This window comes from Mchenga conophoros, linkage group LG19 (assembly GCF_057382185.1).
Source record: "Mchenga conophoros isolate Kocher_MC1m ecotype Shallow Benthic linkage group LG19, M_conophoros_male_GT1.1, whole genome shotgun sequence".
In the NCBI taxonomy this organism is placed as follows: Eukaryota; Metazoa; Chordata; class Actinopteri; order Cichliformes; family Cichlidae; genus Mchenga; species Mchenga conophoros.
Genome location: NC_140544.1, coordinates 28,954,969 through 28,976,882, shown reverse-complemented (window position 1 = coordinate 28,976,882; position 21,914 = coordinate 28,954,969). Strand labels below are relative to the sequence as shown.

General features: G+C 39.8%; 3 protein-coding genes across 3 annotated transcripts; 2 read left to right on the top strand and 1 right to left on the bottom strand.

Annotated features, from left to right (window-relative positions):
- Window positions 1-558: 558 nt before the first annotated feature.
- chmp3 (charged multivesicular body protein 3) lies at window positions 559-3,787 on the top strand. Its single transcript, XM_085256210.1, has 6 exons — window positions 559-804; window positions 1,318-1,378; window positions 1,879-2,058; window positions 2,190-2,311; window positions 2,524-2,638; window positions 2,782-3,787. The coding sequence occupies exons 1-6, from the start codon at window positions 760-762 to the stop codon at window positions 2,919-2,921; spliced, it is 663 nt and encodes a 220-aa protein (XP_085112336.1). The 5' UTR covers window positions 559-759; the 3' UTR covers window positions 2,922-3,787.
- Window positions 3,788-5,311: 1,524 nt separating this feature from the next.
- reep1 (receptor accessory protein 1) lies at window positions 5,312-15,663 on the top strand. Its single transcript, XM_085256208.1, has 8 exons — window positions 5,312-5,464; window positions 7,677-7,749; window positions 7,860-7,936; window positions 8,098-8,218; window positions 8,667-8,780; window positions 9,022-9,181; window positions 10,579-10,841; window positions 13,510-15,663. Exons 1-8 carry the CDS (start codon window positions 5,433-5,435, stop codon window positions 13,579-13,581), a joined length of 912 nt encoding a protein of 303 aa, XP_085112334.1. The 5' UTR covers window positions 5,312-5,432; the 3' UTR covers window positions 13,582-15,663.
- mrpl35 (mitochondrial ribosomal protein L35) lies at window positions 14,150-19,947 on the bottom strand. Its single transcript, XM_085256211.1, has 4 exons — window positions 19,837-19,947; window positions 19,505-19,667; window positions 16,085-16,229; window positions 14,150-15,999 (listed from the first exon to the last, which is right to left on the bottom strand). Exons 1-4 carry the CDS (start codon window positions 19,865-19,867, stop codon window positions 15,811-15,813), a joined length of 528 nt encoding a protein of 175 aa, XP_085112337.1. The 5' UTR covers window positions 19,868-19,947; the 3' UTR covers window positions 14,150-15,810.
- Window positions 19,948-21,914: the final 1,967 nt, after the last annotated feature.

The window sequence follows — 21,914 nt, the reverse complement described above, 5'->3', positions numbered from 1 at the left end:
AAGTTGTTAGCAAAGCAACACAATAACGGAAAATTGCTGTCATATTGTTCTATCTATCTATCTATCTATCTATCTATCTATCTATCTATCTATCTATCTATCTATCTATCTATCTATCTATCTATCTATCTCCAAAATAAATGTTTAATTGTGAGTTTTGGGGGGGTTTCATAGTGTTTAAAGTCATGGTATTAAATGGCACAACAAAACAAAAATGCACACATTCTTTAAATTCTAAGGTTTTACATAATTAAATAACATAATTAAAATATTTATAATAATAATAATAAAATCAGGTCCTTAGCCAGTTTTACAAGTACATAAATGCAACCTGAGATGAACAGCAGCACATGACATCGAAGACCTTGTTATTATTTATTTAACACTATATTCATAAAAGATAAAATATAATAATATAGCAGACTCTTAAAATGATAAAGACTAAACTAAAATGAGAATAGAGAGATTTTTTAAAAAGAAACTGTAATACCTTTCTTTTTGATTCGATCCAAATGCCTTCAGTTTTTTTTTAGGGCAAACCCATAACACGTCACTGCTGAGTGTCTCGTTCGATTTCAGCTTTATTTGAACACTTGTTCTTATTTCCCTGTTTTCTTGTTGAGGACGTGAATGTTTACTCATATTCGGACTCAGCCCGCGGCGCCCCTTGTCAGAACAGGAAGTGATAGTTTAACAGGCTGTGCTAGCCAGCTAGTTCAAGTCAAATAGGTTAGCTTGCCTTTTAACACATTGTTTACGATGGGACTGTTCGGGAAATCACAGGAGAAGCCAGCAGCTGATTTGGTAAGTACTGACTGATGGTGACCAGAACCTGTCTTTAAGAGCTGTGTGGACAAAAAGCAAAGAAAGACAGTGGCTCTAGCTATCCTTGCTAACGTTAGCTGTCACACAGCTAGGGCTTGTCCGTCCTGTATGTTTATACTTCAGGCTGATAATTAAGTAGTCAACAGCACTCTAGTTGAAAAAACAACAACAACAAGTTTGACATTAGCTTACATAGTTTTTTTTTTTACACTATTCAAGATCACACGCTTGTATACGGTGTCCATTAGCCGATTTATGCTTTCTATAGTAGTGTGCCTGTTAGCATACATGCTAATATAAGTCTTCACTGTAAACAAACCATTGCTGTCCTCACTTTAGCCAACCTTATGAGCCATTACATATTAGCAGCTGTACATGGCGTCGTTGTATTGCGACACCCGTGTTAAAACGAATATTACATGTACATCCACCTGTAGCTGGCCGAGAAACAGAGACTGTGTCATGTTTTAATAAGATAATGTGCTCTTTCAGGTTAAGGAGTGGAATCATAAAATCAGGAAGGAAATGAGAGTGGTGGACAGACAAATTCGAGGTAAGACTACAGCCAGAGTTTGACACTTCCAGGACCGTTTACATTCAGTTTATATCACTTTCACCTAAATATCCAGATTGAGAGAGCCAGAGAAAAATGTTTTTAAAATGTAATTGTTATTTATAATATGTATGTAACTTTGTAATTTCAACGTGTTGTCGCCTCTTGGCCAGGACTCCCTTGCAAAAGAGGTTTTTAATCTCAATGGGACTTTTCCTGGTTAAATAAAGGTTAATAATAATAATAATAATATCTGATAACCAAACTGAGGAGTTATAAATCTAGTGTAAGTACAATGTATTTGAATTGTCTGATAATTGCTGTCATTTAATTATTCATCTGGAAGGTGTAAAATAATCATTTGACTCAGTAAGTCAAATACAGATACCAAATAGATACTCAGATACCAAATTAGCTTTTTGTATATGTAATAAATATAATCAAAGACCTGATAAATTGTGTGTTGTCTGTGTAATGAAATTGACATATTTTGGTTTCAGATATTCAAAGAGAAGAAGAAAAAGTTAAACGATCCATCAAAGACGCTGCCAAAAAGGGACAGAAAGATGTGTGCGTGGTGCTTGCGAAGGAGGTGATTCAGTCCAAACGAGCTGTCACAAAACTTCACGCTTCCAAAGCACAGATGAACTCTGTAGTTCTCAGCATGAAGAATCAGCTTGGTGAGTGTGACAGCGCACAAGATGGGGAGGAGGGCGTACTTAGTTTGTCACTTAGAGCAGGTTTTCTAATGACATTGTGATCATCAATGCTCTTCTCTGTCACTGAGGAAATCTGTTTTGCGTGTTTTCAGCTGTGGCGCGTGTTGCTGGAGCAATGCAGAAGAGCACAGACGTCATGAAAGCCATGCACAATCTAGTCAAAATCCCAGAGATCCAGGCCACCATGAGGGAGCTGTCGAAGGAGATGACGAAGGTCACTGTTTACCATGATATTATTGTTACGTGATTGTTACACTGTGTCACTGATGTTGTCTAATATTTTAATTCTGTTTATTTTGCTTTGTTGAATTTGAGATATTATTTTAGTTACAGTTGTGTTAAATTTTTGATCAATTTAATTGTTGTGCCAAAGAAATTTCACAACTTTTCATAGTAAAGCTAAAACTTGGCATATTTACCTTTCAGGCTGGTATCATTGAGGAAATGATGGAAGATACTTTTGAGAGCATGGAAGACGGAGAGGAGATGGAGGAAGCAGCGGAGGAGGAAGTCGACAGGATCCTCTTTGATATCACAGCAGGTGACAAAAATAAAATCACAGCTCAAAGTCACATTTTTGTTTTTGTTTGTTTTGGGTTTTTTTTTTAGGGAGTTTAAGTCTGAACCACAGATCAGCTATAAAGTCAAAACACTGAAAACGCTGGTTCTGCTTTCTCTTGTCAGGTGCCCTTGGCAAAGCACCGAACAAAGTCACAGATGCCCTGCCTGAAATGGAGCCCGCTGGAGCCACTGCGGCTTCAGATGAAGAGTCAGAGGAGGACATTGAAGAGATGCAGTCAAGATTGGCAGCCCTGAGGAGCTAAGGTGAACTGCCGCTGTGCTGCCTGTCGAAGTCGGGTGGCTCACTCCGTGAAGGACAGAGATCATTCTGGTGCAGAGGTTACAGTTTCGAGTATCCTCATCGCTTCTTGTTATAAATTCACATAATCATTTGGGGTTAACATTGTGCTACGACAGTCAATTTTTCGATAGTCATCTGGTTTACTCAGCCAGAAGAAAATACGTTTTTGCTTTTTGTGTATAATTATCAAGGGTAAACCCTGGGTAAGTCTTTATTATCCAAAGTCAAGCAGAAGGGTAAGAAGGTGTACATATTGTAAGTAAGAAAAGCCTGCTGTGCCTACAGTGCTTCATCATACTCTTCTTCTTCTGTCCAAAGTTATTATAGACTGGTTGTGGAAGTATTTATGATCCCAAATGCAACAGACTGAATAACTGTTGATGACAAGTCACATCAGAAATGGCCATTCAGCTGTATTTTTAATCACTTAGGATCAAATTATTATTATTTTGTTTGTTCCGTTTACCTGTAGTTAACCTACAAAATCCGAAACACTAGATGTTGGTGGATGGGGTTCACTTTTTGTTTTCTGTACAGTCCAGTCAAAATGTGTCTGTTCGTTCTGTGGCTATACACGTTACACTGATCGGAAACTCCACGCATACTACTTTACTTTTTTTTTGTTTGTTTGTTTTTTTGACATTAGCAGTCAGCTCGTTAAATGTTTGACTTCATCCCCATGATTCCCTCCTAAACAGAAACAAGCAGAGGAAATAAGTTGGGTGTTCAGAACGTATGTACTGTGGATGTACTGTGTGTATATTTTTTCTATGTCTTGGAGAAAAAAAGAAATTAACTTTTAAGAATAAAGCTGACAGTTACCAGTAACTTGTCTCTGCCTGTTTCTGCTTGCAGCACTGATCACGCTAACCTTTCTTTTTTTGTGTGTTGTTTTTTTAACATCTCAGGTCTCTTCTTGTTATAGTAGGCCTTTTGGGATATGTGAATCAGCCAATCAGCGGGTCAGAAAAAGTAGTGCACACAGTCGGTTTAATGCTGTCTGGCTGATAAAATGGCTCAACCGGCACACAAAAAAATAGCCTATATAAACAATAAAGACCTTGATGAGACTACTCCAAAGACAACAGTCTATCTAATTAAATGCAGGAGCTATGTGTCAAACTATAATAAACTAATGCCTTCTTCTTCTTTTTTTTTTTTTTTTTTTAAAGGAGCAGAATTTTAATTTTTAGGAAGGGTTCATTTTCAATTCACCCCATTTCAAACCGGCTTTTTCTTTTTTTGTTTGTTTTTGGGGGGGTTTTGGTCCGTTTTGTTAAAATGGACAAAAGGGTCAAGTTTCTGCCAGCCACGGCCCTCCCTTGGCAGCTTTTGTTGGACGGTAACAAAACCTCGCCTGTGTGCTCTGGCTGCAGTTTGTGTGTGAAAGGCTAGACAAAGCCAAGGTACTGTTGCTCTGGTAATGCAGGTGTTCTCAGGTTTGGGACCAGGGGATGAGAATTTCGAGGATAGGCAATGTCCCTGTCCTTGAAATCACTTTTTAGTTTTTATGAGGTCATTTTAATAAGGTTTGACCTTCAGTTGTAAATGTCAACTGTGAGCAAGATTACAGTCAGTACAATCTGAAATATTTGGACTCTTGCTCGTTGTTTTAGGCCACACTAGCTACTCTGCATCTTCCTCAAATTCCCCAGTGTCACTTGATTTGTGGTCATTTGATTAATTGTAAAAATTCCCTTTAAAAATGTTACACCATAGAATAGTAGTAACATCAGAACCCTGCATCCTGAAGTGGGCCTGTGTGTAGTTTAAAGAGCATGACGTGTTAATGGGTAACAGTTGAAAACACCATGTTCTCGTTACAGTTGTTTAATACATTTCTTTAATCTTTTCTTTCAAGAGTGTTCAGGCTAAAACATTTGTTCCTATCTGCAGCTCTGAGGCAGTGTGATGGATAATACTCTCTACTATTCGGACATAAAGCAAGCAATCAAGAAGTTTACTTGTAGATAAATCGCTAATTAAAATGTTTTCGTTGCAGTAATGCATGTGTGTGTGTACCTTCATTTAAATGACCACAAAAGTATTCATTCAAACATATCGGCCACGTAGTATTACCGTATTATTCCAAGTAGGAGGTAGTTTGTGGATCTTTGAGCTTTACGGGGATTTGGTTGCAGTATTAAAAGGTAAATTTGAAAGGGATTACAGAATACAAACGCTTAAAAGGAGCACGGAGAGGGGGAACAGGAGATCTTTGTCTCCTTTGCAACCCTGCATCGACACATCCACACACCCTTGTGGGCTTGAGGACTCACGCTCCGGCATGTTGTGTGTCTGCTGTCTGTGCAATGCAACACTGCCATCTATGGATAAGAGCTGTAGGCCGCTCACTGTTTATCCCGCATCACGTTGCCGCCTGTGTGCGTCCACACGCAGCCGCCTGGACGCGCCTGTCATCTGGAGGAAACTCCTCCCTGCAGACAGCGCGTCCTGTCGCCTTCCCAGCGCAATGGTCTCCTGGATCATCTCTAGACTTGTGGTGTAAGTCCCCTTTTTAAATTCATTTAAAACATTCTCTGTCATAGAGGGATATGAACAGATCGCATCGCCTGATTGTTGCAGGTGGCAAATCGAGACGCACATTAACGGTGGAGAAGCTGCGCGCTTTACAAGCCCCCGCATTTCTGCCTGACAGCCTTTTTAATCAGAATCAGACGTCAACATAGAGAGCAAGTGTCGTGCTGTTCATTTCTGACTGAAAGCAGCCCGGGTTTGATGGGATTGTACTTTGTCGTTTCAGCCGGAATGAGCCCCGGGCCTGTATAGACCTACTGTATTTCTTAACAGGCTGGCAGCGCGCAGCAGTCTGCCACTCTTTGTTTTTATCAAGTGATTTGTTTTTTATTCTAGACAAAGAGATGACGTTATTGAGTGAATAATGTATTATCGTCATACGAGATGATAAAAATGAGTCAGATCCTGAAATCTGGGGGCTTCTTTCATAGCCAGAAGCCCTAAATGTCACTGAGTGGCGAGGTGTCTGAACAACAGGAGCGGTCTTTGAGTGGACCAATATTGAGTGTGGATGTCCCACATTGGAAAAAAAACCCCAAAAGGGATGGGTCAGCCTTCTCAGGTTACAATGCAAGAGCATTTCATGTTATAAGAGTGGATGCATATAGCCCCATGTTTTTATATCAATAGCTGCCTGTTTCCTATTATTATTAGTGTAGGTCATGGCTATTTTTCGCCTGCACAAACTATGAATCAGCATCATTGCAGACTGTGTAAAGCAACAGTAGGCTCTAACCTCGAAATAGGGAAGCAATTACATTTCGATAACGAGATTTTGTTACACTGATTGGACTGCCAGCGCTTTGGCAGCTCAAAACCTGGTTATGCAGATTCGTTTTTGGATCGGTGGCCAACAGAAAGGTTTTAGCTGCGTCGATATTTTAAGCGTCCTTGTGTTTCTGAACTCCGAGTTAGCCGGCCAGGCCCGAGCAACATGATGTGGGTCAGTAATTTGATCAGGTCGCACTTACGCAGCTGTTGCTGTTGCTTGGTTGTAGCACTTTCACAGAGTCCACGTCTCTGTCCGGACACCCAGCAGCACAGGTGCTTGCATAAGAGGAGGAATTTAAAGAAAAAAGACAACATATGTGAACTAATTTTACCTGAAATGACTTGACTTTATCTGTCAGCTGCCAAGCCCGTATTAGCCATGAGTAATACTTTACAGTTTCTGATTGACCTCATCTTTCCTGGAAACCTGTAAATGTCTACAAGAGGTCCAAAGATTCAAAACAAAATGTACATACAAATGCTTAAGAAGAAAGAATTATTCCCAAATGTCTATATATGGATTGCTTTAATGCACAGCATACACTGCTGTGGAGAAGTCTTTCACCCCTCGTAATTTGCTAGGAAAATGGGAAATAGGTGCAGCGATTTATTAAAAACATGCAAATACACATGAAAATAGAGTATAGAGGAAAAAAACAGGCTGTGCAATACTAATAAGCTTTAAAGTAAAAATCTGATGTGTTCACTTTTATTCTTTAATGCCTCCACTCTCACAGATGAGTTTTCTTGTTGTTTCTTTAAGTAGTCTTCAGGAATAGTTCTCCAAGCTTATGAAGGACATTCAAAGCTTGTCTTTGGATGTTGCCTGCATTTTGTTCTGTTTTCTATCAAATGTCTTTTGTTCTCTGCTTGTCAGTTTTCCTCAAATTTTTTAAGGACACGCTGCACACCATGCTGAGAAATTACAAAGTTTCAGCTACTGGCTCTTTAGGAATCATCTTGTTGGTCCAAAAATACTATTTTATGCCTGTCAAACTGTGTTTTTATGGGAACCTGACAACAACAAAGTGCCTAAAGGTATAAAATTACTTCTTCACTAAGTTGTCAGTTATGTGTAGTCACAACACTGGTTCATCCCTTGGGTTAGGTGCTCAAAGGATTCACAGGTAGTCATAGGAACCAATAGTTCCTGCAGTACAAAGACTGTACAGCATATGAGTTAAACAACAGCCAGTGTCCAAAGAAGACATTTGAAAGATTTTCAGAAAGCCTGGAGAATTATTGATGGAGATCAATTTAAAAATTACAAGAAAGTCTGTCACTTTGGAAACAAAACATAGACTTTTTCACAGCAGTTTATTGTTTTTAATCATGTTTTATTGCATTAAACATGTCTTTGTGGCACGTTTTTTTATGTCTGAATATTAATCGGTTTTCTGTCTTTTAGACTCGTCTTTGGTACACTATATCCTGCATACTCTTCTTATAAAGCTGTGAAGTCCAAAGATGTGAAAGAATACGTGAGTAAAATGTTTTTAGCTTTACAATAGTAACACCATGATGTATTAGTAAATAGAAATGTTTTATGTGGATTTGCATTAACAGATTTGACTTTTCTATGACATTGCAGGTGAAATGGATGATGTACTGGATAATATTTGCCCTATTTACATCTGTGGAAGTGTTTACAGACATGTTTCTTTGTTGGTAGGTGACTGCAGATGTTTTGTGTCAATGATCGTACAGAGGCCCTCCGGGGAATATATTTCAACTCTTGTCTTGAGTCTTGTAGGGTTATCATTAACAATCTTTATGGCAGACATAAAAAAGTTATTGTGTTTTACTGCTACTCCGTGTTTTCACTGCAGGCTTCCTTTCTACTATGAACTGAAGATAGCCTTTGTGGTGTGGCTGCTATCCCCTTACACTAAAGGTTCCAGTGTGCTATACAGGAAGTTTGTTCATCCCACACTTTCCTCAAAAGAAAAGGTGAAATCCCTTTCCTTTTTGTTGTTGTATCTTCCTTTATTTCCTCTGGTGCCGTTAAAGGAAAGGCATAGGGGGCAAAATGTTCAGTCTAGGCTTTAAGCTAACACGCGTGGTTTTGTGTCTAATAGAACTGGAGTTTTGCGACTGTCTCAGGAACAAAAGTGCCTTTGTGCCAATTCACTTTCCCACTTAAGCTTTTAAAAATGTGTCCGCTGGACAAAGGCAAAGACATGTCACAGTCTTCTTCCATTCGTCTTTTCCTTTCCACCTTTTTTCCCCCCCCTCTGTTTGTGTGGCAGGAAATGGATAAATGAGCTTTCTGAAGATCAAAAGCCACAGAATGAAATGATGCAGTCAAGCAACACATGAAACAGCTGTCCAGCAATTACACAATGCCAATGAGATACATCATGTTCATGTGATTCTTTTTTTTTTGCTCTTTGTTTAGGACATTGATGAGTATATCTGCCAAGCAAAGGACAAAAGCTATGACACACTGGTGCATTTTGGGAGAAAAGGACTGAACGTTGCAGCCACAGCTGCAGTCATGGCTGCAACAAAGGTAATGCAGACTCTGGACATTTGTTTTGTACTGCACTGGGGGTACGGTGCTCGGGCATTGTAAATAATGTGTCAAGCTTGTTGTTTTTGCGGCCGATCACATTCATGAAGCTTTGAACATTTGTTTTTGAAGCAGAGGACGCAGCAGATTACTGTAATGTTTGTGTATTTCATGATGCCATGTCATCCCCAGCCTGTCTCACACTGCTGCTGATACTAAAACATAGCCTTTCCCGGTTTAGGGTCAAGGAGTTCTGTCAGACAGACTCAGGAGTTTCAGCATGCAGGATCTCTCTTCCTACCAGTCTGACCCTGTTAACAGCAGCTCCGACTCTACGCAGCCTGCAGCCGCACAGCACCGAACCCGACCTATGATGCGCAGCAAGTCTGAGAGCTACAAGGGTGAGGAGATGTGATTTCCATACTGCTTCATGCCACCTACAGTAGCCCTGAAAACTAAATAAACAAACAACAAATAATAGTCTTATAAAGCATTATAAAAATGTAAATGAGTTAAATAGCACAACATACCGAAAAATATGGAAATATGGGCTCGATGAGCACACTGTAGGAGCCATTACAATGCTGCAGCAGTGCCTGCCTGGTTTGTGTGACGCAGATTATCGAGGCGATATCTGTTTTCCTGTTCAAGCTCGTTTAAACCCAAAGATATTGTTTAGTACCTCAGCTTTCCTGACTGGCCCCCTAACCTCAGCCCTACCTTCCTGTTTGGAGCAGGTCAGGCCCTCACAGGGCTAACCATCCTGTGACAAAACTCGCATGCAGCTGGAGGGATTTTGTGCCAACTTTAACAGTGGAATCGGTTATTATTTGTACTAATTCGGTGCTGTATTTTTCAGATAATTTAAAAAAAATTTCATGTAATTAAATTTAGAAGTAACAACAACTGTTAATATCGATGGGGTTACGGTATTATTAAATAATGAATCTTAGCAAGGGTATGTCATCGAATATTTGGTAACCAAGCTGCTGTAAACATCTGAGCCAGCGTTTGAATTTTCATTCATTCTGAGGATCTTTGTTATTGCCGACAAATCCAAGTAAAAGACCAAAACCATTACTTTCTATGACTTAGACGTTGTCTGTTCTTCATTTTAAGGCTGCATATGTTTATATGTCTAAATAATGTCCTAAACAGCTGGGCAGTGTAGCTACTTGGATATATTTGTTGGGGACTATTTTCAGCTGTGGATTAATACACATTTGGCGAGCTGTATTTTTAGTTGCATGGTTGGTTTGGGGTGGAGTTCAAATTAATATGAATCATAATAAATGTCAGCTGGAGCTAAGATGTGGTTCATTAATGTGTTTTTTATACTTTCTGTATAACAATGGCGCTTAAGGCGCAGAGGCATCAGAAAGTTGCTTTTTTGTGGTTTTGATCTTTTTGTGAGATCATTGGATTTGCTGACAACAACAAAATCACCAAAATGCAAAATCACTAAAGCTTCTACGATATTATCTTTTGTCTTCTGTTGTGGCATTATTTGACATGGAAAACAGGCTAAGAAGGTTTACTCTGACTCTTAAAATAATAGAAAGGAGGACATAAGGAGGGCTAATAAGAACAGCCTTGTTATGCTTGTATTTGCTGCAGCAAATTGGTGTTTGATCTCAGTCGTGCAGCATGCAGGATGATGATGCATTATGATATGAGCATTCGTAATCCCCAAACTGACCAAAATCAGCTACATCTCTTCTGTAATGAAATGGGAAGCATTAGGCCTTTGATTGGTTAGTTTTTCATTCCCTGCTGCCGACCTTTTCCCACGGTACAGGGCAGGATTTTGACATGACTGAGTTTGAGGTGTTGGGGTTGGACCAGTGGGACTCCAAGGAGTTTCTGTCCCAGAATGCTTCAACTTCTGAGTCTGAGCCCACGCCCATTACACCCACTATGACACCCCAGTCCACCCCACCCTCCGCACCCTCTCTACCTCCCACTCCGGTGGCTCTGGAGCAGCCTGAGGAGGTGAGGAAAGAGGCGCAGGCAGCGTCAAAATCTCCACAGCTCAGGCTGACTAAGCGGAAGGCTCCTGAGGTACACTGCCTTGTGAACGTGGCTGCTCAGCTGCTGTCTGATCCTAACTGCCCCTTGAGAATGGTGATTTACTCAATGATTCACTAATTTCTGCTGCTGCGTGCCTAAATAAATCATCATGGTCCAGTACCTATGCGATGGTGGAGAGCCAGATTGCTAATAGAATTTCTGCACTGATGAAACTGAATCATGCATTAACTTGGTAGAAACATTATTTAGTTCAAATAATGATTGCATGATTGCAGTGACTCAGATTTTTTGGAAATATTAAACATTGTTGATAAATTCACACGGTTTGCCTTCTAGTGTGTTTCACCCATTTAGAATAACTTTTAGTTTTGATGTGGAAATGTTTGTGTGAAATCCTTCCCTGGAATGAACCAGCATTCATTCATAAACCTCAACACCTAGTATGTCTTTGATTGGCGTTCTCAATGAACAGCTAAATAAAGCAGGATTATTAAAGGATAAAGCTGGCAATATTTTTTTTTCAGTTGTCAGAAGATCACATGAAAAAATCAACAATGAATTGATACTACAAATGAGTGTTGCCTGGGTAGCTAAAGCCTGAAAGAGCTTGTTCCTTATTCCTGTGCGACCCAAACCCTGGTAGAAACATCAGTGAGCCACAGCGCATGCGCTAAGTGACATAATGTTTCATCACAATCAACATGGGACTGTAGTTTTTTGTTGTTTTTAAGTTATTACCACATCAGTCCCCTGATACCACAAATACTCTGCTGAGAAACAAATGTGCATTTACGCCTCGAGACCTAGGACTTTTTCCCTCCCCCTCCCAATCAGTTAGTAACAGCTCCAATGATGCAAGGCCAAACTTACCTATTCATTACTATTCTCTAAGGCAGGGGTGTGCAATCTCAGTCCACGAGGGCCGGTGTCTCTGCAGGTTTTAGATGTGTCCTCGAACCAACAAAGCTGATTTAAATGGCTAAATTAACTCCTCAACATGTCCTGAAGTTCTTCAGAGGCCTGGTAACGAACTAATTGTGTGATTCAGGTGTGTTGACCCAAGGTGAGATCTAGGGACACCGGCCCTCGTGGACTGAGATTGCCCACCCCTGCTCTAAGGTCTCGCTATTGACAAGAGAAACGTGAGAAAAACAGTAAAGCATGCTTCTCTTAACCACCAGGCCAAATTCAAGTTTTAAAGACACAAGCTCTTAATTAAGCTGCATATTAAAATTATGAACAGCCTCTCAACAGTCAGTAAACACTGATGTCATTTAAGCTATTCTGTGCCACATTTGATTCAACATACACTCACCAGACACTTTAAGTACCACCTTGTTCTTACCAGGTGGAGCCTATTTTGTTTTCAGAGCTACCTTTAGTCTTCATGGCAGAGATTCAACAAGATACTGGAAACATTCCTCAGAGATTCCAGTCCAGGTTGACATGATAGCATCACACAGTTTCTGCAGATATGTCCGCTGCATATCCATGGTGGGAATCTCACGTTCCACCACATTTCAAAGTTGCTACGTTGGATTGAGATCTGTTGACTGTGGAGGCCAGAACAGTGAACTCACTGTCGTATTAAAGAAGCCAGCTTGAGATGATTTGAGCCTTGTGACATGCAACATTTTCCTGCTGGAAGCAGCCATCAGACGATAGGTACTGTGGTCATAAAGAGTTGATTTTAAGGGACCCATAGTATCCTATAAAATACTAGGATACTGGCAGCATTTCTTCTATTGTCCAATTTTTTGAGCCTGTAGAAATTGCAGCCTCGGTTTCCTGTTCTTAGCAGGAGTGGCACCTGAAGTGATCTTTTGCTCTTGTGTGTTCAGAGAAGCTCTTCTGCATAAACTTGGTTGCAAAGAGTGGCTATTTGGGTAATCATGTCATGCTCCTCTGACATCTGATATCAAAAAGACATTTTCACCCAGAAAACTACCACTCACTGCATTTTTCTCTCTTTACATACGATTCTCTGTAAACTCTACAGATGGCAGTGTGGGAAAAATCCCAGTAGATCAACAATTTCTGAAATACTCAGACCAGAACCATCTGGCACCAACAACCATGCCATCACTTAAATCACTTTTCTTCACCATTCTGATGCTCAATATCCAGCAGGTCATTGTTCGTAAATGCACTGGGTTCCTGCCATGTTATTAGCTCTTTAGATATTTGTGTTAATAAGCAGCTGAACAGGTGTCCCTAACAAAGAATTAAACACAACACATTCACAGTCATAGTGATACTAGGCGGCCTCTTCAGTAAAAGTGTTGCACTTGGCAACCTTTGAAAGCGTTACATGCTGTGTTTTTACCCTAGAGACAGTCTGGTCCCAGCACACTGAGCTGATAATCCACAGAAGAAGATTATTCACTACTACAATGTTTACTCCTCTTTTGTAATGTTTACAGTACATTTTTTTAAATTGCCGTCTGCTCCTTAAAAGGAATTAAAGTAAATATTTGCAATCTCCTCTCCTGTTAATGACTTCTGTAGAAATAAACAGGCTTTGGTCTGAGAGGTAAATTGGAAAAACAGGGAAACTGTTTCTTAGTTTTGCTTTCATCTTGACAATAAGAAAAATACAAAATAATGCCAGCCTTTATCCTTTAAATACTTTGCGACTCCTTGCAGCTACTGGCTGACTGAATTCCATCTCTCTGTTCGCTTCTCTCGTCCCTTCTAGCCTCCTCATAGAGTCTTAAGGCCTCTCACAAGATCCAGGAGTGCTCTTTCTTCGAACAATGAAGCCATGTGAAACTGTCCTCAAGACTACTCCAGCTGCCTTTTCTGCAAGAAGTTAAAACAAAAATACTGAATGGCCAAAAGCTACATGACTGAAGCAGCCCTGCTTTGGAATAAGGTATTACCAAAGTGACCTATGATGACCCCTCTATATACAGCATATAGCAAGTGACTCATGATTTAAAATGTTGAGGTAGGAGAAATGAGTGAATGGGTGCCATGCTGAGAAGACACTTTGAGTTCGTTGGTTATTGAATATGTATTTATGTACAGGTTTATGTGTGCTTCATCTTTATGATTTCTTTGTTTTTAATCTATCAAGTCTGGACAGGCAAATGCATGTGTGTCTTCCCAGGCATTAGTCTGCTGTTATTAAACAGAATGTACTGTCACTGAACATTACAGCGGGCACAGTGAGCAAGAGAATGTGATAGAAGCCAAGGATCAACAGCATAGACCGGGCTGGTTTTACCCACGTGAAATAATTTTTCTCTGGAGAGCAGCTTTTCTGCACTTCAATAATTATCACAACAAAGTATTAATAAATCAATCAGTTATCCAAGCGAAGATCAAGCAACAAGTGACAGATATGATTCTGTTTATTACCTCTCTCTTAAAGCCTTAAAAAAAGAGATAGCAGAAACTTAAATGTTGCATTTCCAACAGTGTTCTTATTAATATGCACTAGGTTTAGAATAGAAATCACTGCCCTCAATAATCTAAAATAGCTGAATAAATAAATAAATATAAGTCACTGAACACCACCATCAATCACTTTCATTATTGTGCGTTTTTTCGGTGGTAAATAGTTTTTTTGTGTACCAAAAAACAACACGTGCATCACAGATTTAGAAAAGAAAGAAAGAAAAGAGAAAAAAAGTCATTACATAAGATGTTTCGTTAGTGGAGCTGACTGTTTTTGACAATCTGTTTAGTTTCTAAGCATGTTCTGTCATTTAATTGGCAGTTTTTAGTGCAATTAGGATTAAGTCACTTTTCTGCTGTAGCAAGAGTAGGATACTACATGGTTAAACATTAACTGTATATGGACATGGTTGTTTTATCTTTTTATTTACATGTTTAAAATCACTGTGCAATGTTCTGCTGTGAACTGAGCAACTCTAAGCCCGACTCTCGTTACCGTTATTTGCTTCCGTTGTTATTTAGAAAATCACGAGAGTGACTTTAGTGGTTTTTCAGGTTTACAACCTTTATGAATTAGCAGTGCGTGGTGAAGCGTTGTTTGTTTTCATCCTGAACTTTACTCGCTGCGCCTGAACCTCGGCGACGTTCTAAACAAAGTATCACTGTGCTGGTTGTCGATTGACAGGATTAGCCCAGTAGATTTCTAAGTTTCCTCTATGTATCTGTATCATTTAAGGTGGGTTTGAAACAAAAAGCTTCTCAGGTACAACTGTTCTGTTTACACGTCACTCACTCTGATGTTGTAGATACACTTATTATGCACATAAAATGCTCTTTAAACAGATAAAAAGTTATAAAAAAATGGGGGGTGGGGGGAATCAAATGATGTGTTTAAGCATTAGTAGTATCTGTGGTAGTGTTGGAGGTGATTTCTTTGAAATTCATTCAAAGCAAAACAGGAAAAAACATGTTACAAAGTTGCAGATCTGTATACTTGTGTGTAGATTGATGAAGTCATCATTGCATGATGTTTTGTTATTAATTTGTATGAGAATTTGATTTCTTAAGTGCTTTTGTGTGAAGCTGTTGGCCTCTTCAGATGCCTTGCTGGTAAACATTTTCTTCTTTAGTTGATTTATAAAAAGAAATGTTATGGCTATCAGTTGGTTAAATAAATATATACGCATACAAACATGTCTTATTAACTGGTAAATTAGCCACTTAACACTTTAAGCAGTGGGAGACACGCAAGTCATTGTACTAACGTATCCTCAGATTTTTTTTCTGGCAGGCCAGAATGTCAAGTTAATTCAACTTAAACTTAATTGTGAATTATGAAACAAAAAGACGTGATGTGATGGCATATTGGTTCATGACTATCAATTTGTTTCACTTGTTTAAATATTTCCGTTGGTGAAATCAACTTACAACCATTAAATATAAAGCAGAACTTTTGTGTCTGTTCTTTTTTCTGCGTATTTGCTTTAAAAGAAAACTTACAGGGAAAGTATGGCAAAATGTGATGATTTATCTGACACATATACAACATCATTACATTACAAGCAGAAGACAAGATGTCATTACGTGAATCAGCAAATTAGGGTTTGAGGTTGACCCGATCGTGGTACTTCAGGTATGGATCATCGACGTACCAGTTTCTCCTTTTCCAAAATGAGGTTGTCATTTTATCTAAAAGCTTGCATTGTGTTTTGCTACAGAATACGATCTCTCTGAGGCGCTTTCGTCTGGCAGGTTTCTTCTTCCAGAGCTTCTTCTTGTATCCAGCCTGTTCATATTCAAAATCAAGAAGTTAAATTTAACACGTTACCTACAATTAACATATGACTCAAGCAGCTGTAACACATACAAACCTTGCGTCGGATCCAAAGGCCACAGTGCAGCCTCATGAACCTATCTGTGACAGATTTTACACTCTTTCTCTTCCCCTTCTTGACACTATAGTAAGTCAGACTTCTGCTTGGCTGCTGAGTTAGACTAGGAACAAGTGCCGACACCCTGCAACATCAGAGAGAAGCAGAACAGCTGTTACAAAGAACATACTTACTTTGTACACCTGTTCACCAGCTTGTTAACACAAATATATAATTATCCACTCATATGGAAGCAACTGAGTGGCTTTTGTCATGTAGAGGATGTACTGAAATGAAAACAGAGCATCAGAATGAGGAAGAAGTGACTCTGAACATGGTTGCATGGTTATTTGTGTCAGAAGGGTCAGAATATTTAAAAAGCTGCTAATCTGCTGGGATTTTCCCAAACAGTCATCTCTATGGTTTACAGAGAATGAGCTAAAAAAAGAGAAAGTATCCAGTGAGCAGCAGTTTGGGTGGAAATGCTTCAACACCAGGGCCCTATTTCAGGAAGCCGGTTTAGAAAACTCAGAGTGAAAAACGATACTCAGGGTTGAGTAACCCCGAACTGTCCAACTCGGAATATTCGGTTGCAGAAAGGCTGATAACAATTAGTTCAATCAACGCGGAGTTGCTTTAACCCCAAATTAAGCGCGTGCACGAGGATACATAAAGCCCTGATTAGTGGAGCACAGATTAAGCGAGTCACCATGGAGACGAAGGGAAAGAAGGCGCGGTCAATGTATCTTACAGCGCTTGAGGCCGAAATTCTGATGGCAGCATATGCCGATAACACGCAAATTCCGCGGAAAAAAAGTAACACAGCCTCAGCTGCAAAAGAAAGGGAGCATGCATGGCAAAACAAAGCCGACAGAGTCAATGCGTGAGTGTTAATTTAAACATTGATCTAGGGATTTCCACCCATTTAACACGTTATTTTATTATATTTTATTTTATTTTTTATTTTATACATTTTATTTTGTGATGTGATGTGAGCGCAGGTGCAACCCAACAGGCCCCAAACGTTCCTGGCAGCAAGTAAAAATGAAATATAAAAATATAGTCCAAACAGGTAAGGTGGAATTGTATTATGAGCCATAGTGCTTGGTCTGTTTGTCCCATGTAAATCAATTGCAGTTAGAGGCTACATTAATTTCCCCTCTGTAAGCACTTATTGAAATTATCTGAGCACATTACAAGTACATATTTGCTTACTCTGTATGCTCAAATGTGACCCGTTATAGCCAACAGAAAAAAAAAGCGGAGGCCCGAAAAACAGGTGGGGGTCCTCCACCACCACCACTCACAGAGGCTGAGCAGTTGGCTTCCACATTTGTGATAATGTTGGCAGCATCACATATGATCTTCACAGTGCAGAGAACACAAATTAGCATCCATTACTATAATGAAATAATTTGTTAGTTTGAAATGCTACAGGGAACTATGTACCTGTACATTAATGCTGTGGAAAGACTTCCTGTTCACATAGTCTCCTTCATTTACTGAAGGAGCAATGATTGGAATGTGAGTGCCATCTATACAGCCAATCACGCCTGGGAACCGTGAGAATAAATGTAAAATTTAAGTAGTAGTTCAAGTATCACCACATCATGAATTAAGTTTCGTTCATCCTGATACCTGCAATTTTGTGGCATCCCTCTTTGATAAATCTTGTGGGTCTATGACCGGGGAACACCACAGACGAGTACAGGAGACGTTTCAGTGCTACTGTAACAACCTGACTGCCCGACAGACGGTAGCCTTGGAAACGTGCTCAGCGTCACCAATATTATACAGAAAGCTCCCGTTTGCAAAAAACCGAAGTGCAATACAAATAATATGTACAGAACTGAGAGGATGTCCACGATGTGTCACATGAGCAATATTAGGCCTGAGGATGTTATTCAAATAAATTATAGATTGTGCTGAAAAACGGTAACGTTCACACAGGAAATCATCAGGAAATGATAAAATGTCCGAACGCGCTCTAATCACTCTCTCCCGGCGGAGAGCTCTGCGGAGAATTTGGGCTTCAACATCTACTGGCTCTTCAAGGAAGGGGCACGCCATGTCTGACACTTCCTACAGTCAGGTTTCCGACAAAGAGGCGGAGACAGTCAGGGTTAGTTGAAGTAAACCTGCTAGGGGGCAGGTTAGCTTCACGGAGTGTGTCGTCATAGTAACTCACTCAGAATTAATCTAAACTCGCTTTGTGAAACCGAAAACCCAGAGTTTTTGTTAACTCAGGGTTTACTTACTCAGAGTTTGCACTAAACCGGCTTCCTGAAATAGGGCCCAGAAGTCAGAGGAGAATGACCAGACTGCTTCAACTTGATAGAAAAGCAACAGTAACTCAAATGCCCACTATTATGACCAAGCTGTGCTGAAGAGCATCTCTGAACAGGAAACTGATGCTACAGTTAATACTGGGTCACCAAAATTGGACAACAAGACAGGAAAGAGCTTGCCTGGTCTGATGAGTCTTGATTGTTGCTTCACATTCAGATGGTAGGGTCAGAATATGAGTAAACAACATGAAAACAGGTCAAACTGCCCTGTATCAACTATTGACACTGCTGCTGATGTTGGAATAGTGTGGGGATATTTTCTTGGCACATTTTGAGCCCTTAGCACCAACTAAGCTGAGCATTGCTGCTGACCACGTCCCTCCCTTTCTGACCTCTGTACTCATCTTCTGACGGCTGCAGGATAAAGCATCATGTCACAAAGCTCAAATCTTCTCAAACTCATATCTTTGAACATGACAATGAGAATGACTGTATGCAAATGGCTCCATCATCACCAGAATGCAACTTTGGGATGTGGTGGAGCAGGAGACTCACATCATGGATGTGCAGTGGACAAATCTGCAGCAGCTGTGACATGCTGTCATGTCAGTTCCCAGCACATCATTGAATTTGTTTTGCCTTTACAATTAAGGAAATTATGAAGAAAAAATGGGGGTCCAAAAAGGTGAAATAAATTATTTATTTTAGGTAAAATAAATAATAGAAAACTCTATTGTTTTTCAGACCCGCTGCAAAGTGCTTACATTATAAAGACTCTGTGATGCAGCTGTTGAAGTCACATTTTAGTCATCTCAGTTTTTTTGTGTTTTATATCCGAAATAAAGACGCCTTTTGCCAACAGTAGAAACAAACAACTACAAAACACTCCCAGTGAGCGTGGAAAGCAGGTGCTGTGTCACTGCAAGTCCTCTATGCTGTATACCGGCTGTCCACTACCAACAAAAGTGTCACAAGATGAGATTAGCTCGGATTATCAATTCGGTGAAACGGTTTCCTGGAGGAAAACCTGTACCTAATCGTGATTAGGACGAACATTAACCTAGCCTGTTACTTTGGGGAGCTTAATTACTCAAATGCATCGCCCTCATATTTCTATTCCTTCACTCCTTACCTCTGCAGTATGTTGTAGCGTGGTGTCTGCCACACTGTACCCTGGAGAGGAGCACGGACAGCGGCTGTAAAAGAACTGTAGAGATGCGCAGACTGGACGAGGCTGGACTGACAGGTCTGTGGTGTCCGGGCACATACAGACACGGACAGCGGCCTCAGCAACCCTGTTGTCAAACACAAGGACGACAGAGAAACACATGAATATAAAACCGAATTCAGCTATTTCTGTATGTGTTACTGAACAGCACTGCTCGGTAACACACAGATGATAAACAAGCACCGCATCAAGAGGGTGAAATAAAACTGTATTAATGTCAAACTGCAGTTACACACCGGACAGCCTCCTTGCCAGGGTGGCCGCCATGTTTCCTCCTGAACGCCCAAGTAAGTACGGTGGCCCGTTAGGACAAACCTTCTTGTTAAAAGCATGAAGTTAAGTTGAAGCGACACAGCGCTTTACCGCCGCCTAGTGAAGGACATGGTTGGCTGTGCTGTGCAGGATATGGCAAACCAGAGCAGGCTAAAAAGAGAGAGAGAGAGAACCATTCAAGTCATTTTGAGACAAACCAAACTTGTAAAATGTGCATAAATCGCATATGAACACATTTCAGTGTAATAAAACATGTTTATGGACAATACAATACTGTACATAAGGTTGGTTCTTTAAGACTGGCCTAAGTAAGAGTTTTACCCCCGTCTGACGAGCTTAAAAAAGCTTTTGCTTTTGTTTAGTAAAATAAAATTATGTATAAAAACATTTACAATAAAATACCTAGTATTTTACTGTACCATTGCTTTTGTAAAATGTCATTGTGTGGGTTTAACATAAATTGAGTATTTCTGTGGCACTGTTTATTTATGTCCTTTATAACTTTTCAATATAACTTTCATGTATTACAGTAATCAAAAGATTATCAGGCACTGCACCACACTACACCACATTTTATCCAATACAAATGTATTAAATACTCCTGTATTCAGTCTACTTGGTGTATATACAGTATGATATAGCTTCCAGCTGTGTCTGTCTACATAGCTGTCACACTGTAAACATGAGATCCTGAGAGTTGCCATTTTTCAGAATTGTTCATTGCTGTTCATTGCTGGAAGACCAAATCAGTATTTCAGTTTTCTTATTTATTTAGTCTGGCAAATTTCCCCGTACCTACTGAACAGATAGCCCATGACAGAAATGTAGCTGGAGCAAATATCCACAATCTAGATAGCTAAATGAAATAGTGATTGATGTTCTTAATAACGCCTGTGCTTTCCCTGCTATGATTCATCAAAATGACTGCTGTGCGTAGGGCTGTGTTGTGCAGTAAATATAATTATGCCACAGCATCCATCCATTCATCCATCTATTTTCTTCACCAGATATACCAGCTGACACCTGGCAAGAAGTAGTACATCGTGGACAGATCACCAGTCAGACAGCGAGGACACAAAGGGACAGACGAACCTAACATGTACATCTTTGGACTGTAGAAGGAAACCCACGGAGGCACAGACAGAATATCCGAACTCCAACACAGTGGTTGCAACTGTCATAACATTTCAAGGCAGAACACTGACACATATATACAGTATACAACCTGCAGCAGTGACCTGTTACAGATAAAACTAGCAAAAGAGGATTCAAGTGCCTGATTAATGTTGAGAATAGAGTGTGATAGTTCAAAAAATATTTCCATGACTAATTTCTAAAGAATTGATTGATTCATACTTCTGTGGTTTTAGGCATCCTCAGCATCAGCCTGACTCCCTGATGGAAGGTGTCAGGCTGTGGGGGGTTGTAACGGCCATCTGTTCTTCCTGAGGTGCGCGGTTCTCTCCAACTGTGTATCTGGTGTTGCAGGAGTACTGCAGAATGATCTGGGGAGTGATCAGAACCCCGATGGTACAGCGCAGACATGTCAAACTAATTATTCATGTGAAAAAGCCCAGTAAATATATGAAAAAGAGGAGCAATTTCAACAGAACATCTCAATTTGTTTCTCAATTCTCAATTACTGTCTGTAATTGTTGAACAGAAGCTTTTTTATTATTCTTGTAGAGCCATTGTAAAAAAATAAAAAAAAGAGAGAGAATTTTCTATAGCAGATAACAGGAACTTTTCTGTCATTTAATTGTTTATTTATTACTTAACTACTTTTTTGTGGCATGAATGGCCATGGTGGGGGAGGACTTTATCAGTAGGAAAAGCTTTAAAACGTATTCAAATACATTTTAAAGTCAAAACCATTGCCCTGCTTCAGAATGTCTTTTAACTAATTTTACTTTCAAAGCTTTGTAGACAAGCGACACATGTAATGTCAGCTGTGGTAGTTATAAAGAGCTGGTTAAGACAGTGTTTGTATTTCTTAATTCTCCGCTTAGCAGAAGACAGTATAACACCACATTCACAGCAT

Coding starts and splice junctions, on each gene's coding strand:
- mrpl35 (XM_085256211.1), bottom strand. CDS start 19,867: ATGGCGGCCACCCTGGCAAGGAGGCTGTCCG. Junction 16,230..19,504: donor CGCTACAACATACTGCAGAG/GTAAGGAGTGAA, acceptor CTGATGTTGCAG/GGTGTCGGCACTTGTTCCTA. Junction 16,000..16,084: donor GCCTTTGGATCCGACGCAAG/GTTTGTATGTGT, acceptor GAATATGAACAG/GCTGGATACAAGAAGAAGCT.
- reep1 (XM_085256208.1), top strand. CDS start 5,433: ATGGTCTCCTGGATCATCTCTAGACTTGTGGT. Junction 7,750..7,859: donor CCAAAGATGTGAAAGAATAC/GTGAGTAAAATG, acceptor ATGACATTGCAG/GTGAAATGGATGATGTACTG. Junction 8,219..8,666: donor CACTTTCCTCAAAAGAAAAG/GTGAAATCCCTT, acceptor CTCTTTGTTTAG/GACATTGATGAGTATATCTG.
- chmp3 (XM_085256210.1), top strand. CDS start 760: ATGGGACTGTTCGGGAAATCACAGGAGAAGCCAGCAGCTGATTTG. Junction 805..1,317: donor AGAAGCCAGCAGCTGATTTG/GTAAGTACTGAC, acceptor GTGCTCTTTCAG/GTTAAGGAGTGGAATCATAA. Junction 2,639..2,781: donor CCTCTTTGATATCACAGCAG/GTGACAAAAATA, acceptor TTCTCTTGTCAG/GTGCCCTTGGCAAAGCACCG.